The 17,136-nt window shown below is 43.9% G+C and overlaps 1 protein-coding gene across 2 annotated transcripts in view; it reads right to left on the reverse strand.

Annotated features, from left to right (window-relative positions):
- CNGA3 (cyclic nucleotide gated channel subunit alpha 3) overlaps nt 1-17,136 on the reverse strand; it is a 35,972-nt gene that overhangs the window by 10,732 nt on the left and 8,104 nt on the right. For both annotated transcript variants that reach the window (XM_079972663.1, XM_079972662.1), the window contains exons 2-4: nt 5,067-5,201; nt 4,000-4,119; nt 2,170-2,340 (exon numbers count right to left, since the gene is read on the reverse strand). In XM_079972663.1, coding sequence (XP_079828789.1) covers nt 2,170-2,340; nt 4,000-4,119; nt 5,067-5,170 — 395 coding nt within the window. In that variant the 5' untranslated portion in view covers nt 5,171-5,201. The remainder of the gene's footprint in view (nt 1-2,169; nt 2,341-3,999; nt 4,120-5,066; nt 5,202-17,136) is intronic.

Here is a 17,136-nt window from a genome sequence, read left to right on the forward strand (position 1 = left end):
AACAGGCATATTTACTGCTGCTGCAAACACCGCGGCAGAGCAGAGACATGGCTGGAACGCTGCAAATCTGGAACTTTGAAGGAAGGGGAATGTTATCTATTGGAGAGGTTCAACGCTTATCATTTGTGGGAGGGAGGGACATCACGGTAGCATCAGTGATGCCCGCTTTTGATTCCCTGCGATAGGTGGAGACTCACAATTCTAAACTGAAGTGAATATATGAAGCCTGCAGTTAAGGAGCACCGAGATTGGTCTCTGAAACCTTGTAATCAACAGCAGATAGTGCTAGATATACAGAACACAAATTACTGGGGTATCACAGCTTGGTTGGTAGAGCATGAGACTCTTAATCTCAGGGTTGTGAGTTTGAGCCCCACGCTGGGCAAAAGATTCGTGCATTTCAGGGGGCTTGACTGGACAGCCTTTGTGGTCCCTTCCAACTCTACAGTTCTAAGATTCTATGCCCTCTTTTAATCATCCAGGGGCTACTACTTAAAATGGTTAAATACCGTCAACACACAGAGCAAATGTTTAGAAATATCTCCTTGACTGTATAAGGTGTAGACATTCTACAAGCTCAGGGACCTGAGAAACAGCCAGCCCCGAGCACATTCGGTGGTGCCTACTGCACCAGGAATGTGACCTTCCAGACGCTGTTGGACTACAACTCCCATCATTCCTCACAATGGACCATACTAGCTGGGGCTGATGGGAGATGGAAGCCAAGAACATGGGGAGGATCACAGACTCTGTGTTCCTGTGCCACACAATGCAGCATTCTAAGGGCTCGTTTCTGATTCGGTAGTCCAAGGGGCGAGAAAAAGTTGAAAACCTAAATAAGCAATATTTGGGGAAAGCTGAGACACCACAGAGCCCCGGGCAAGGTTCCAGTGTCAATGGACAAGGCTGCTGGAGAAGGATGGTTAGCATGGGTTGGTAGTGCACATTATATGCACCCAGAAAGTCTCAGGTTCACTTGCTGTCATCTCCTGGTAGGGTTGGGAAACTCTGAACAGCTGCTGTCAGTCAGTGCAGACAATACCAACAAGATGAACCAATGGTCTGACTTGGGACAATGCAGCTTCCTGTGCTGTGTCCTGTCCTCATTTTCTCCCCACCAGCTTCCATTCTCTCCTCCCTCAATTCTACCAATGGTCAGATCCCAGCCTCTATGCCCTTCCTTTCTCACTTTCCACGCATTGTTTCCTGCCCGACAGTGTGAGCTTTTTTTGGGTGGGGAGGAGAAATGAATCTTGGGCGTATGGTCATTTTTGCCGAAAAGGCAAAATTGATTCATCTCTGCAAATTTATTTCATCTGCATTGTTATTCTCACTGCAGAAGTTTGGTTTCATTTGCCATCAAACAGGACTGGGGAACCTGTGGTCCTTCAGATATTGGTGAACTGCAAGTCCAATCAGTCACAGCCAGCAGGGTCAAAGGGCAGTGATTGTGGGAGTTGCAGCCAGCAGCATCTGCACAGGTTCCTCAGCCCTGGTGTAAAATATGGAAGATTGAGTAAACAGCTCTGTTTGCCATGCATTGCAGACCATCCATATTTCAAAATGGGCAACCAAGTTCAGTCTGGAAGCCTGGAGCGGAAGTCATAGAAAGGATCCAGCCATAAATCTACAAGATCAGGAGTATGACTGAATGGGTGCATTCACCGAAAACTATTGATATAGACTTGTAGCCCTTATACATGACTGGTGCAAGTCACATTGCATTAAAGCTAATGGGGAGACTTCCAATTGATTTTTAGGATTGTCTACAGGAGGGCCGAGGAAGTTCTGGTCCTCCAGAGGATGCTGAACTCCAACTCCCATCAGCCCCAGCCAGCATGGCCAGTGGTCAGGGATGATGAGAGTTGGAACCTAAAAACGTTTGGAGGACCAAAGTTTCCCCATGCAGTATTCAGTACCTATCAGTACTGCACTAAACAATGTTTTTTTAAAAAAAATCAGAGCCTCGTAGCTCCTTCCCAAAGTCCAGTAAGCTTCTTCCCAGCTTAGGAAAGAAGGCACAATGCTCTGGTAGAGTCCGAGAATCCTCCCTTGCATGGGTGAGTACTGACACCCTTTTTCCAAGGAGAAAAGCACTTGCACTAAGTTTCCCTCTGTAAACACAACGTTCCAAGCAAATATCTTCCCACAGAAGCTGTATCCTCTTACTTTTTCAGTCCATCTGCCTCATCGTAGTTCAGCTGGGTGTTGCTGTCTCTACTGGGAATGTCTTTGAGTTCTGGCCCTCGGATTCGCTCAAGAAAGGAATCTGGCCTTTGGTCTTCATGATGCAAGTTCCTCCTGGCCCAGGATCGCAGTGATAAGATGAACCACGATAACCTGAAAGGATGGAGGGAACAGCTAGGCAGTACAAACTGACCAGGCTGGGTTTCCCCAGCCACTCTGGGAAGCTTGCAGAGTATATTAAAACATAGTAAAACATCAAACATTAAAAACTTCCCAAAACAGGGAAGGCCCTCTGCCTGATTCCCCGTAAGTTCTCTTCTTGCAGTAAGGGAACCAGCAGAAGACCCTCAGAGGAGGACCTCAGTGTCCGGGCTGAGAGATGGGAATGGAGATGCTCTTTCAGGTATACTGGGCCAAGGCTGTTTAGGGCTTCAAAAGTCAGCACCAACACCTCACTCCTTCCATTTTGATGTATTTCCATTTGATGAGGTGGATGTCTACACTTCAATATAAAACGTCCTTACATTTCAACATCTGAAGTAAATATTACACATATGTGCACAGGGGGATATATGTATAATTTGTCACATCTAACCAGGGCTATTCAAGTTATTATGGCACTGCAGCCAGAAAATCCTACATGACTTCTCCTTTTCCTAGGCAACAAAGATAATAAATAGCATTTGCTACCATTTCATGACACCCCAAAACATCTGCCCAAGGTGGCCTCCCCACTTTGGCTAAAAGTAGGGCTGGTCCCATAATGTAAACATGTAGCTGAACCTTGCGCTATTGAAGTATTCATAGGACGGATTAAGTCCAAAGGAAGCCAACGAAAAGCTTTCATGCTCTGTGTTCTCCCCACTACTAATGCAGAGACAAAGCTATTTTTGCTAGCATGGGTTTCTCCAACAACAATAACAAAACACTCTCCTTCACATAACCTAAAACTGCTTACATGATAAGTAACAATTCTTTGTCAAAGTTGCACAGTGAACATTTTGCTTTCGTCCAAATTATATTCTGGAAAAAGAACACACACACACACACCCGTGATGATAAAAGGGAACCCACCCAGCATTTTTGTGCCAATATTTGCAAAGCTGGATGCTTTCCCATATGTCAGACGCACAATCAACAAAACACTGAAGAGAACGTAACATTTTGCAAGGACTTAGTGCTGCTCCACACAGCCTCAATTTACCTGGTGCTGAGACAAGCCCCATGGTGGCTTTGAGACCTTTCAGAAGATTGTGGTTCCCCACCACCTCCCATGAAAACTGTTGAAGTGGGAGTTATGCCAAATACAAAATGTGACTTCTGATAGAAAACTGAAAAATGTTTCACCAAGATTTCACTTTCAATTTTACATTCTCTCAAGGAACTAAAAAGAACATGCTTTGAATACCACCTTAATCGCCCAGTGCAGCACGCCCCCAATACTAATTAGGGGTGCCAACTTGAATAAAATATTGGGAGGAGAAACTAAGCACAGTCAATCATATGGCGCAGTGCACACACACCATTTGAATGGCAATGCCCCTCAACTTTGGGGTGGCCTGGCCCACTAATAATATTTTATGGGGGGGGGCAACGACCCATTGGTCCCTAGGAGTTGGCTCTTATGATCCTAATAGTTCAGATGGTGATCAATTTATCGTCCATTTCTTCTATAATAGTTTGATATGAACGAAAAATTTGTTTCTTAGGCATTTTCACTGGCCAGCCCCGCCCCACCCCTTTGCTTCCAGTGCAAGATCCCATTAACCTCTTGCAAGGTCACTGCCATGCCATCTCCCAAACGTAGCTTACCTAGCCATCGCTCCGCTGCCTGAGAACGAGCTTCTTCGAGATTCAGGCAGGCCGCCCGTCTCCATGGAAATGACTCTGTGCAATTCGGGAGACGTGTCCTCCTCACACAGCGAGCGGGTCCTTGAGAATCAAAGAGTAAAACCCGAAAGAACAACACATTTAGCCCCCATTTGACATGCACTTGCTATTCCTCCAGCTCTCCCAATTAGGCAACAACCGTGGAGGAACATGCATTCCTTCCAAAGTCACAAGTGCTATTACTGTCACGGGTGACGTTATGAAAAACGCAGCACATTAATAATCTTCCGCCTCAGTTCCGCATCGCTTGATGTCCACAAGAATTTTGCCAGACGGAACTTACTGACAGATGCATTGTCTTCGCATCTATTAGATTTTCTGCCAGACCCATCCTAGATGGTCAAGGCAGAAAACAATAGGTGAGCCGGGGGGTGGGGGTGGGGGGACTGTAGAAATCCAGTCAGAATCAAAGCCCACATGCTCAAAAAAATCAACAGATACTAAAATCCATTCTGAGATGAGGGTAGAGGAGGAAATCCATTATATGGCTCAGAATGCAAACCTGAACCCACTTATCTGGGAGTCAGTTCCATTGAATCCAATGCTTCTGATCAGCCATGGTTAGGATTGCACTGTTAAGGCTACAGTTCGACATTTACTTAGATGGGGTAGAAGGCATCCTATGGATTTAAATGGGGCTTATTTCTGGGTAAACCTGCACAGGAGTGCATGACGAGGTAAATTAGTGGGCTGGCATTTGTATTTATGATCTGACATAGCCATTTCTGGGCCCAGGCACAGTGAGGCTGTGGTGGGGTGTGCAGAGAGCAAATGAATACCAGGAGACATCTTCTCATGACCAAGTGGGCAGTGAGTGGAGGAGGGGACTCAAGAGTTTTTCTGAGCAGCAGGCAATGGCTTCAAGGGCATTATTGTGCCCATAGGCACCATGTTGGAAACCCTTGTGAACTATATTCCCATAATGTTTGGGTTTCAGGTTGTGCTTTATTTGGGAGTCAGGCTATGTTGAATCACAGAACCGAGTTTACCTGGTAAATCCATTTGCAAGCTTATCATCAGGGTCATCGTTGATAGTCTTCAGAGACAGCCTATGGATCGCAGGACAGGAGTGATAGGTATCAACTTTAGCCATTTTGCTTTACATATCAGCCTCCAAACCGTACCTGAAATACACAAAGAATGCATTGTGAATCCTGCATTACAGAGAAGAGACTTTAAAGTTCTTTTATTAAAAAAATCAACAGAATAAAAAGACCAAAAGGAGATGGGGAACTTATGCAGAGAAATTGTGGCATTGTTTTGCTCAGAAGTCATTCCCAAAGTTCAAAGGGACTTTGCTCCCTAACATTTAAGACAGCCGTCTCAGCAAACTAGAAGTGACATTAATCATACCATTACATATCCATGCATGTTTCTTTTTATCATTCAGCTAGTTATTGGCTCTTCAATAGACCTATCGCACAGAAAACAGGCAAACGACCTGGGGTCCTCCAGATGTTGTTGGACTGCATCTTCTGGTTTTGCTGGGTGGCCAGGTGCAAAAGAAGGTAGAGCTCCTAGACTTTTAATAGTTGTATAGAAGAGGGAATTTCATCCATTGTTAAAGATACAAGAGTCCTGGCCACTTTTGCACCTGGCTCCCAAATAAGAAGACTGAGATTAAGAAAACAGGCAGAAGGCAGAGAACCAGGAGCGAATGTCTCAAATGTACGGTGCAGATTTTACCCTAAAAGTCCATCACTCTTTAGTCCAATTCGAACCAATGAGACTTGTGTCACATGAAGAATTTGTCCCATTTATTTCTACGGGACCGAAGCAAGAGCCCTCGACCTGCACAAATTAATGTGTTTTATTTATTTAAAATGTTATGTTCCACATCTCTGAAGAAAATAAATAATGGCTTAGAAGAACACAAAATACAATTCTAAACCAGCAACGTTACTCAGTAACAACAGAGAAACAGCCACAAGAAATGAAGGAAAGAGCAATTTTGTCAACCAAAACCCTGTTGGAAGAGGCTTATGCTCCTCCCAGAAACCATCAGAAGAGTATCTTCTCACACCTCTGCAGAAAGAAAATTCCACAAACATGGGTCAATATCGAGAAAACCTTCGTTTTATGGCCAACACTATCCAAACACATCACAAAGATGGCAACAGTGATCCAGAAGTGGAGAGGCAGTCAGGAAGGTATGAAGGTCCCAAGCCATGCATGGCTTCAAAGCATTTTTAAAAATACCCTGGCTTAGACCAGTGGTGGGGAACCTCCAGCCTTTGGGCCTAACTGGTCCCACTGGACCTTGCATATTGGTCCACCACCAAAAGCAAGAAAAACCGGGAGCATACCCTGGTATTTCCTTTGTAGCCAAAGGCCAACATTTTTCATAATTAGGCAATGCAGAGCAACAGAAAAAGGCCATGCTTATAAAGAATTGGGAGCACGTTTAGAGCAAGCTGCCAATTCCTTCCCTTGACATTATATAATCAGATGTCATGGTGTTGCTGGGTGGTTGGCAGTTTGAGAGGTCCTAGCTACCTGTCAAAGTGGTCTGGGGGACTTGAGGGTCCCATCTAGCTGGATCCAGATTTCTACTCCAGTTTGCAGCCAGAAGCATATTTAAAGTCATCATTGCTGGAACAAAACAGGTTGACAATGTACTACCTTCCAAACACCCAGCTCCAAACTTGACTTATTTTGTGATATTGTGATATGTATCTTTGCTGATCTTTGCTGCACTGATACCCTTAAAATAAGGCCACTGTATAAAGCCAGACATAAGAAGATAAGAGGAGTTCATCGAATCCAGCATCCCATTCTCACGCTGGCCAACCAGATGCCTCAGTGGGAAATCTGCAAGCGGGACCCAAGCACAAAAAAAATGTTCTCCCCTCTCCTGCTGCTTCCAGCAACTGATATTCAGAAGCATTGCTGCCTCTAGCTAAGCTTCGTTTGTTGTCTCTGTTTTCATATCTGCGTGTTTTCTATAAAAAGGGGTACAACATTGATGTCTCCTATCAAATGTAACAGATCTGTAGAAAAGACTTTGCAACCTGAAAAAGAGACAATGCACATACTTTCATAAACCAATAAAATCTTTAATAAAATTATTTTATCATCATCATGGAATCCAGTGCTGAATCAGCAATCCCATGGTCTATAGAACAAGGGCAGGAAACCCATGACCCTCCATATGTTATTGAACTACAACTCCCATCATCCCTTGTATTTACAGCGCCGGCTGGGGCTGATGGAGGGTCATAGGTTCTCCTGCTGCATAACATAAACAACTGAGCTTTTTATGACACGCTGAAGCAGAAGCCAATGCATGGTATTGCCTCCACATGACCAGCTGACCAGGAACAGTGCTGGATTTACGTATAAGCTAATCAAGCGATAGCTTAGGGCCCCACGCTCTTGGGAGCCCCCAAAAAATTTAAAGGGGAAAAAACTGGATGTACATTTCCAAAATATAAGATAAAATAAAATAAAATAACAAATAAAATAAAATAAAATAAAATAAAAACGACATACAGCAACAGTGTTTTGTGTTGTGTAGGCTCCTATGATGATTGTAAGTAATACATATTTTGTTATGTGCAAATGGCTTTAGATACCTATTAGGTCCAGAAATTACCATATAGCATATATTCAACACAAAAAACAGCGACAATTTGTTGTTGACAAAGGACAGCTGGACATATAAAGCGCCCCATTACCTTCAGTAGCTTAGGGCAGGCTTCCTCAACCTCGGCCCTCCAGATGTTTTTGGCCGACAACTCCCATGATCCCTAGCTAGCAGGACCAGTGGTCAGGGATGATGGGAATTGTAGTCTCAAAACATCTGGAGGGCCGAGGTTGAGGAAGCCTGGCTTAGGGCCTCCAGACTAGGATGCAATGTTTACATTTAAAGCGGCCAGCACAAATATCAATTCTTGTGCAAACTTTCCGTTCAAGAAGTACAGCATCTGCATTAGTCTTCCATTGCCTTAAATTATTCAGCTTGAATAAGCTAGATCACTAAATTTTGCTCCATTGAAGTACTGTGCACAGTTTACAATGGAAGGTATGCCATTATTATAAAGACACGCATTTAGGTTTGCCTCTAAATACAGATGGATCGATTAGTTTCCAGTCTGGATCTGTTTCTCACATATTCAATTATAAATCAATCCCATCCGGTGTCTCCACATTTAGCTGCGATAATAATAATTTTAAAATCCATATGAACATTTAAATGTTTTATTTCAAAATACCATTTCAATGCATATTTTATCTCAACGTATGCCTTTCTAAATGTATTTTATCCTAAAATATGCAATGAATAAAATTACACATTCTCTTCCTGAGCAGAGAACTGTACTGTAAAGTTCTGCAGAAGTGCGTACTCTGAAGGATAATTACTTTCCAATCTGTGTCTTAGACCAAGAGGTGTGAATTAAATCAGCGTGTTCAAAAACGCCGATCGAATGAAATCCTCTCCCATCTTTAACTGCAGTTAGTCATGTAGGCTAAAGAAAAAGGAAACTATTCAAAGACTCCATGATGGCATCAACAGACACTGACTCAGCATATCAAAGCAAATCAGCACATCACCCCCCCTAATCTCTGCAGATCAACTGCATAAAGCACTTCTATTTTCTGTAACATCCATTGAATTGGGAGACAGGCTAGGCACAAGCCCAAGTACCTATAAGGAAATTAGGCAGCATCACTGACCTTGCTGAAAATGAAAGACTTGCTTTGTAAAACCTGCCGCTCACCTTTCAGAAAATAATGTGCCGTGTCTCATAATACAGATCCCATGTAATTTTCTAGAATGTCAACGGCTTCAAGAGGCAGTGAAAGGTTTCCCAGCTTTTCGACCAATGATACCTTGGACTGCAGCTCAGACCACATACCTGAGAAACAGAGCATTCAACTGTCCCTGTTTTCCAGAGACAGTCCCGGATTTACAGAAGCCACCCAGGTTTCTGATTTGATCCCATAATGCCCCACTTTTCCTTAGGATGTCCCCATTTTCATCAGAGAAATGTTGGAAGGTATGGAGTTATGTGACCCCGCAACCCAAGGAGATAAGTAACTATACAACCTTTAGAAGGCATCTGAAGGCAGCCTTGAATAAGGACGTTTCCAAGTGTTTAATGTTTTATTGTGTCATTATATATGTTGGAAACCACCCAGAATGGCTGGGGAAACCCAGTCAGATGGGTGGGGTATATATTATTATTATTATTATTATTATTATTATTATTATTATTTAGGACTTCCCTATTTTCATCGGAGAAATGTTGGAGGGTAGGACATACTCCATCATACAGGAGTACAGTGGTACCTCGGGTTACATACGCTTCAGGTTACAGACTCTGCTAACCCAAAAATAGTACCTTGGGTTAAGAACTTTGCTTCAGGATGAGAACAGAAATCGTGCTCTGGTGGCACGGCAGCAGCAGGAGGCCCTATTAGCTAAAGTGGTGCTTCAGGTTAAGAACAGTTTCAGGTTAAGTACCGACCTCCAGAACGAATTAAGTTCTTAACCCGAGGTACCACTGTATGTCTCATTGAAGCTTTCTCTTCACTTCCACCCCCAAGCCAAAACATAACCAGTCCTGCAAGTTAACAGCCACACATTGGCCATTGGCCATTGGCCTGAGGCAACCCATGCCTTTCACTGCTGACCACTGATATTGTTTCTTGAGTGAGGAAGCTGAGTTGAATGCTTCCTAGCTTTTCATTTAACTGAGAGTCCTGTGTAAGTCAGACGAAGCTGTCTTACAGCTCACAAGCCACTCACCCATTTATCCTGGCCTTGTTTATCCGCAGCCCTAGAGAAGATACTTACTGAAAGGAGTAGAGTGCTTTTTTTGGCACCTGAGGTTGCAGTCATTTATTTCACCACAGAATAAATAAACAGATTCCCCTTGCAGCTGAGATCCTGATTTGCATGCTTATCACTTAGGAATGTGGGATGCTTTTTACATCTGGCTCACTATTGACAACAGCTCTCCAGGGTTTTAGGGACAGGACATACTCAAGGAGGGTATGAAATAGGGCTGATAAGGGGTGTGGCATCAGGAAAGGGGGTGTGGCTGAGGAGAGCCCCAAAGGGCAGGTATAGAGTTGCACCTGCGTCCAAGACCTGAGGTTCCCCACTCTTGCCACAGTAGTTTTTAGTCAACAAAGTGCTTTGCAGTCATTAACTTTTATCTTTACCCTCAAACATTTCTCCGATGAAAATAGGGATGTCCTACCCAGTGCTGTTTTTCTAGAAAGAGGTGCCAGAAATCACCATGAATGCCTGCCTTGTTCTCTTATAATGGCAATGGCGCCCACCTGAGAGGTGCTGGAACTGAGTTCCGGCAAGTTCCAGCTGAAAAAAGCCCTGGTCCTACCATACCCTCCAACATTTCTCCAATGAAAATAGCGACAACCTAAGGAAAAGCGGGACATTCCAAGATCAAATCAGAAACTGGGATGGCTTCTGTAAATCCAGGGCTGTCCCTGGAAAATAGGGATACATGGAGGGTTTGTTGTTTCTACTCTGTGAAGCACTTATTAATCAGTATGTATCAGGGCTTTTCACAGTCTCACCAAAGTCAATATGTCACTGGAGTGTTTGGATTACACAGAGAATAGGAGCAGTTTCAGACTGTCGGTATTTTGGGTGGGATTCAATCTCCAATTCAGATTGCACAATAATAGCTGAATGGGAGGTCTTGCACCACAAACCCACCCAGTCCCCCAAAATGGGGAGGTGGTGCAATAAGAAGCATGATGGAGAAATGTGCTGCATGGCATTTCTCTGTAAACAAATCAGAACGAATGCTCATTAAGTAACCAGCATCATCTAACCTGCCTACAGACAAAACAGGATGAAAGCTCAATAAATAGGTTGTGTGGAAGTGCCTTTGGTTGGGGTTCAGGTCCGACAAGCCAAGAATCAGGTCCAAATGAATAGGGCAGTATAGAATAGTTAACCAGAAGAAGCCACTGACAATGCAAATCCCAGACAGACCGGAAGTCAAATTCTGGGAAAGCACGTCCAAGATAATAAGTGGAGCGGAAATGTAAGAAAGGAATCCAGAGCTGAAGGAACTGCCTGCCACTTCTTCCTACTTCCTTTCGGCCACACATTGCTTGTGAACAGGCACCAAAGGATCCTCTCAGCACAATGCAAGTGGAACGAGGGAAAGGAATGAGAGAAAGACCAAGAAAGAGCAGTTGCCAGACTGTGGAGACAATGGCCTGGTTTGCAGATACAGTGGTACCTCGGGTTACAGACGCTTCATGTTACAGATGCTTCAGGTTACAGACTCCGCTAACCCAGAAATAGTACCTCGGGTTAAGAACTTTGCTTCAGAATGAGAACAGAAATCACGCGGTGGCAGCGCGGCAGCAGGAGGCCCCATTAGCTAAAGTGGTGCGTCAGGTTAAGAACAGTTTCAGGTTAAGAACGGACCTCCAGAATGAATTAAGTTCTTAACCCAAGGTACCACTGTAATGCTCAACCACAGGGGCAGAGAACTTCTGGCCTGTGGGCCACATTTGGCCCACTTAACTCCATTTGGCTCTTTAAGCTGTTTTCCATGCGCACCAGTCCCCACAACTGATATTATATGTGATTCCAAGAATACAACAGGTGGGGACACTGTTTGGCTTGGGTGTGTGCAGTGGTGGAGGAAGAGGAGTGCGGGAAGGGCAGTGAGTGTTGGCGCTAATAGCGCCGGGCAAAGTAGCTCATTGCCACCATTGTCATCATGAATGGATGAAGAACTGTCTACACCTGGTATAATTACCTTTTCCAAACAACCCTCCTAAGAATCAGGAAGTGGTTAATATTTGCATCGGTTCAAATTGTATTTCCAAAGGTGTAATAGAAGCAAAAGCAAAATAACCCACTCAACCAACTCACCACTACCACCTACGATATTTAACAGTGCTCTGCTTTATTAATACCTTGAATAGAAGACTGGATAATCTCCATTTATTTTAATTTGGACTCTTTCTGTCAAAAGGTGTTGATTTTGATTGCAAGTCTTAAATACTAGTGTGCTCATTTTGTGTGAGCCTACATGGTTTTATGTATTGTAATTCACAGAAATTACGATCCATAATATTGTGTAGTATTGGGAAATGTGAAGGTATAATGAATAGTATTATTTTCTTTCATCATAGCATCACCGCATCATAACCTTTAAATGGATAAGTGGGGTCATATTTACCCCACCACTGGTCCATTTTTCTATGTCACCATGGCAACCACTTCTGCACTATTGTGTATGATAGAATCTAATACAGAGTTGCCACATTTGGTACTAAAGTACCACACTTGGTACACTTTTGATTACTAAAGTACGGAAATATTACTACTAGTCTTTACCACTTCTTCCACAACTAAATGAACGTGCAAGTCTTTTTGCAGCTCACTTGCCTGGCATTGAATTAGTACTGGAAAATCTCCTAGAGCTAAATTTGACGGCCAAAACAAGAAACGAAGTCCACAGAGTTTTCATTATGCTTGACATCTTTTGCCAGTGTGTTAATGTCATCTGTGTGGTACAAAATATTAGCTGGCATAGATATTTGCAACAAGGCCATCCAGGCTAGAAAGGCAACACTGGATGTTGAAGTAGCCACTGTAGAAGCTCTCCTCACAGAGCTGACAAAACTTCGAAACAACAGGAAACAAGTGTGGAATGAAGCCGAATTGGTGGCACCAAACAACCTAAATGTAATAATAAAACTCTCCTGTAAATGTGATGGAGTTTGGTGCATGAAGGCAAGGCTGCAGGATGACATCACCTGATGCTAACTTGGAAGAAATGAAATGCTACAGGTGGTACTCCAGAAGGAGTCTACTTCAGAAAATGCATTTTATTACATTTGCTGTTAAGCAGTTAGCAGGAAAAAAAGTTGATTTCTTGTGGAAATATATCACCACGTCTGGGATGTGGAAAGAAAAGCTTTTGCTTTATTAGAGCAATATCCTGCTGACCTTAATGGTGATGATTTTGGAAAAGAAATGTGACATTTATCCTCAATACATAAAGAAAATCTTGAAAATTCACAGTTAAGGCCATTAAATCTGTTGAACTTATTAGCAGAGTACAAACTTGGTGGCCTGTTTCCAAAATGTTTGTGTTTAGCTTAAGAATGCTATTAACCATGTCAGCAACAGCAGCTTCTGGAGAAAGGTCATTTAGCAAACTTAAGCTAATTAAGAATTATTTAAGCTCTACAATGCCTCAGGAATGTCTTGCGGATTTGGCCAGGCTAAATATTGAATCAAACATTGCCAGAACAATTAATTTTCATGCTGTGATTTGAAAATTTTCACTTAAAAAAGGGCCAGAAAAGTTCTTTTTTTAAAAAAGTAATTTAATTTAATCTACCCTTTTTTAATACTATTGTCTTCTGGTGATATAATGTGCATTGCTATATGGAAGTGATACTTCCATGTGAATTCTTCTCCTTATTTGTATTGTAGTATAAACAAAGATGTTCAAATCAAACGTGCTTTCTGATCCTCTTTTAATTTATTTATATTTATTCATTTATATTTATCATGGAGGGAGTATAAGAGCATATGGCCTCAAATTAAGAAAATTAACAGAGTGCTCCACTACACACCTTTTGCGTCTTCCATACCCTTTTTGATCTTACAGGTTACAGCTCATGGAATAAAACCATAGTAGATAAAAACAGAATGGCTAATGGAGAAGGGAAGGGACCCAAAGCAGAGGTGGGTTTTAGGCAGCAAGACTGGGTGCTGACCCTAGGAGGCGCCACGGGACATTGTAACTATGACGTAATGAATTCAGCAGAAGATGAGACATGGGGGCGCCGAATTTTAAATCAAAGGGACCCCACTTTGGATAAAGATTGCAGCTTAATTTAGGGTTACCAGAAGTCCCCAGTTACCGGGGACAGTCCCCAGATTTGCAAATCTGTTCCCGGGAAACATGGCAGCGGCAGTCTCAGCAGCCTGGAGCCAGCCTGGTAGCGCAGTTGGCTCTGGCTGGCTTCAGGAGCCACTGCTGAAGGGGAAACAGGGATGTCCGGCTGTACAGATCTCCTTCCCCCTTCCCCTTCTGTTTTGACAGATCAGGGAGGCTTGAGAGTTGCGAGTGGGTGGCCATTGCCCAGGAGGGGCTCAAGGCATGCAGTTTCTCTGCCAGGCAAGGTGCAAAACCCTTCTTTCGTACCCTGTGAAACATAAATGCGCAGATTTTTTAAAAAAACTGGGCAGTGGCCAGCCGCCCGTGATTCCCAAGCCTCCCCCAATCAGTCAAAACAAAGAGGGAAGGGGGAAAGACATCGGGGGAGGCTCAGGGGTCATGAGTGGGCGGCGCACCGTTGCTGTTTTTTAAAAACTCTGCACATTTATGTTTCACAGGGTGCGAAAGAAGGGCTTTGCACCTTTATACAATACGCATGTGTGCTTGGGCCCAGGGTCTTTTGCCTCACCATCCTCACTACTGACTCCCTGTTGCTCCTCAGCTTCAAAACAAAACAAAAAAAGTGTCCCTGGATTCATTGAAAAAAATCTGGTAACCATAATTAATGTTTTAGAAGAGCCACTATAACTTCTATTTCATATCTTCATTCACACAGTCAAATCCTATACATTTCTGCTGAGAAATAAGTCCTTTGGTGTTCAGTATGAATTACCCTGAGACAGCAAAGGTTGGTCCATTGGGGCAAATGGGGTGCTGCCCCACCTATCTCATTCTGCTCTCAGTCAGCCCCCAGCTGCCCCCTTTCCTACTTACAACCAGTCCAGTGTGTGGCACTGGTTGTCACCCTTCTGTTTCTCCTCAAGAGCATTTTTAGAAATCTCTCAAGGTTTTCACCTGGCAAATCCAACCCCTCCCCAATTTTCAGTACCTCTAAGTTGCCAAGAATCCTTTAGTTTCCAAAGCAAAAGATATTAAACCATCTGACTTGACATCCGCTGACGCTGAGTGAACTAAGGGAGGCCATAGCTCCTCTGAAGCAGTTCCACATTATGGCAGGGTTCGAAGCAAACTTCTCAACATTAGTTTTCATGCCACACTGAATCTCCCTGCTGCAGAGCAGAACTGGTTGCTTTCTAACACTGAATTCTTGTCCTGCCACAGGTGGGGCGGGTCAGTTCCTGGGAGTGATCATCATGAAGGACGATATAACTTTGGCCTGTTTGCATTTAAATTGGCTGCGTCTCATCACAGCTGTTTAAATTGAAATTGAATTGAAATACTTTATTGTCACTTGTGCAACTTGTATACAGTAAGATTACACGAGCACCCGCCACTCAGCTCTCTTAGTCTTAATTCCCCTCGTTTACTGACGCACACCCACCAAACCCGAAAGTCAGTTGCCCTGTTGCTATCTTTTCATTCAGCAGCCTAACAGCCCATGGATAGAAGCTGTTCTTTACCCTGTTGGTGCGACTAATTATGCTTCTATATCTTCTGCCTGAGGGCAGGAGATCAAGAAAGTGCCGGCCAGGGTGTGAATCATCCCTGATAATTTTCCTCACTCTCCTGAGGCAACGTTCTTCTGCTATTTCATCCTGTGGATTCACGGGACAGCCCATAATATCTTGTGCTGTATTCACCACCCTCTGTAGGCACTTCCTATCAGATGATGTCAAACCAGCGTACCACACCGTGATGCAAATGTTGATTGACATTGTTCTTCCACAATACTCTGAGGAGATGGAGTCTCTGTTGGGCTTTCTTAACCACCTGGGTTGTATTTATTTTCCAAGTAAGGTCTTCCCTGAGATAAATGATGGTTTTGCCCAAATTCCTGTGTTTCTTTCAGAGACTCCCCATCTTCATCTCTGACCACTGGTTCATCAAATGGCAGTGAATCCTTAATGGAGTCATGGACAAAGGGAAACACAGTAGAATGAGCAACTCTGTGTTGTATGGGCCAGTGTGGTGTAGTGGTTAAGAGCGGTAGACTCGTAATCTGGTGAACCGGGTTCGATTCCCCGCTCCTCCACATGCAGCTGCTGGGTGACCTTGGGCTGGTCACACTTCTTTGAAGTCTCTCAGCCCCACTCAGTCTCTCACCTCACAGAGTGTTTGTTGTGGAGGAGGGAGGGAAAGGAGATTGTTAGCCGCTTTGAGACTCCTTTGGGTAGTGATAAAGCGGGATATCAAATCCAAACTCTTCTTCTGGAGGAAAGGGAAGTCTGAGAATCTGCAAGCAGGACCTGAGCACTAGAGCACCCTCCTTCTGCCGCTCTGCCCCTCCTGTGGTTTCCAGCAGCTGCTGTTCAGAAGCATTACTGCCTCTGACGATGGAGGCAGAACATAGCTATCATGGTTAGGAAGCATTGATAATTTTATCCTTCATGAAGATGGCAGATAAAGGGCTTTTTAGGATAAAGGAACTTATTTAGAGATGCCTCCCTTCCCCCCATTGTGAAGGTTTCCCTTTGGGCCCAACACAGGGATCTTTAGTACAATTGGTTCACATTGCTCAAGCTAGTGTATTTGCAGGCAGACCACTAAACGAAGTGAACTCCAATAGGTACACACTGTTAATTGGTTAAGTTATATGTGGTACTGAAGGCTTGAAGGAGGGAGGGAGACATTGAGGTCCAGCTAGATGAGTTAAGCTGGGAACACATCTGGGCCAAAATGTGCCTCCTTTATCCAGCCCATCCTTGACCTATATATCCCAAGGACAGCTCCTGGTTGAAGAGGCTCTGGCCAAAGCACATTCTGATGGACCTTCCCCCAGCTATGATGGTGGGCCTTCACAGGCTTACACTGCAGCTATGGCATGTGCCTGAGGGTCACCGCTTTAATCTCTCATGATGCCTTAGAGCAGAAGTGCAGAACTTGTGGCCTTCCTCTAGACACTGTTGGACTGCAACTCCCATCTTCTCTGACCATTAGCAAGGCTGGTTGGGGCTGATGGGAGCTGGAGTCTTAACAGCATCTGAAGGGCTACAGGTTCCTCGCCCCTGTCTTAGAGCACTGGACCAAAAAATGAATAAAGGCAGGAGGTAGAGCAGGGGTTCGTAGTGAACCCTGTCAGAGTGATGCAGCTCCAACAGCTGTCCACAGATGCCAGGTGTTGATGCCAGCAAGTTCTGAATGC

Source organism: Podarcis cretensis (assembly GCF_951804945.1).
Source record: "Podarcis cretensis genome assembly, chromosome: 4".
NCBI classification, from domain to species: Eukaryota; Metazoa; Chordata; class Lepidosauria; order Squamata; family Lacertidae; genus Podarcis; species Podarcis cretensis.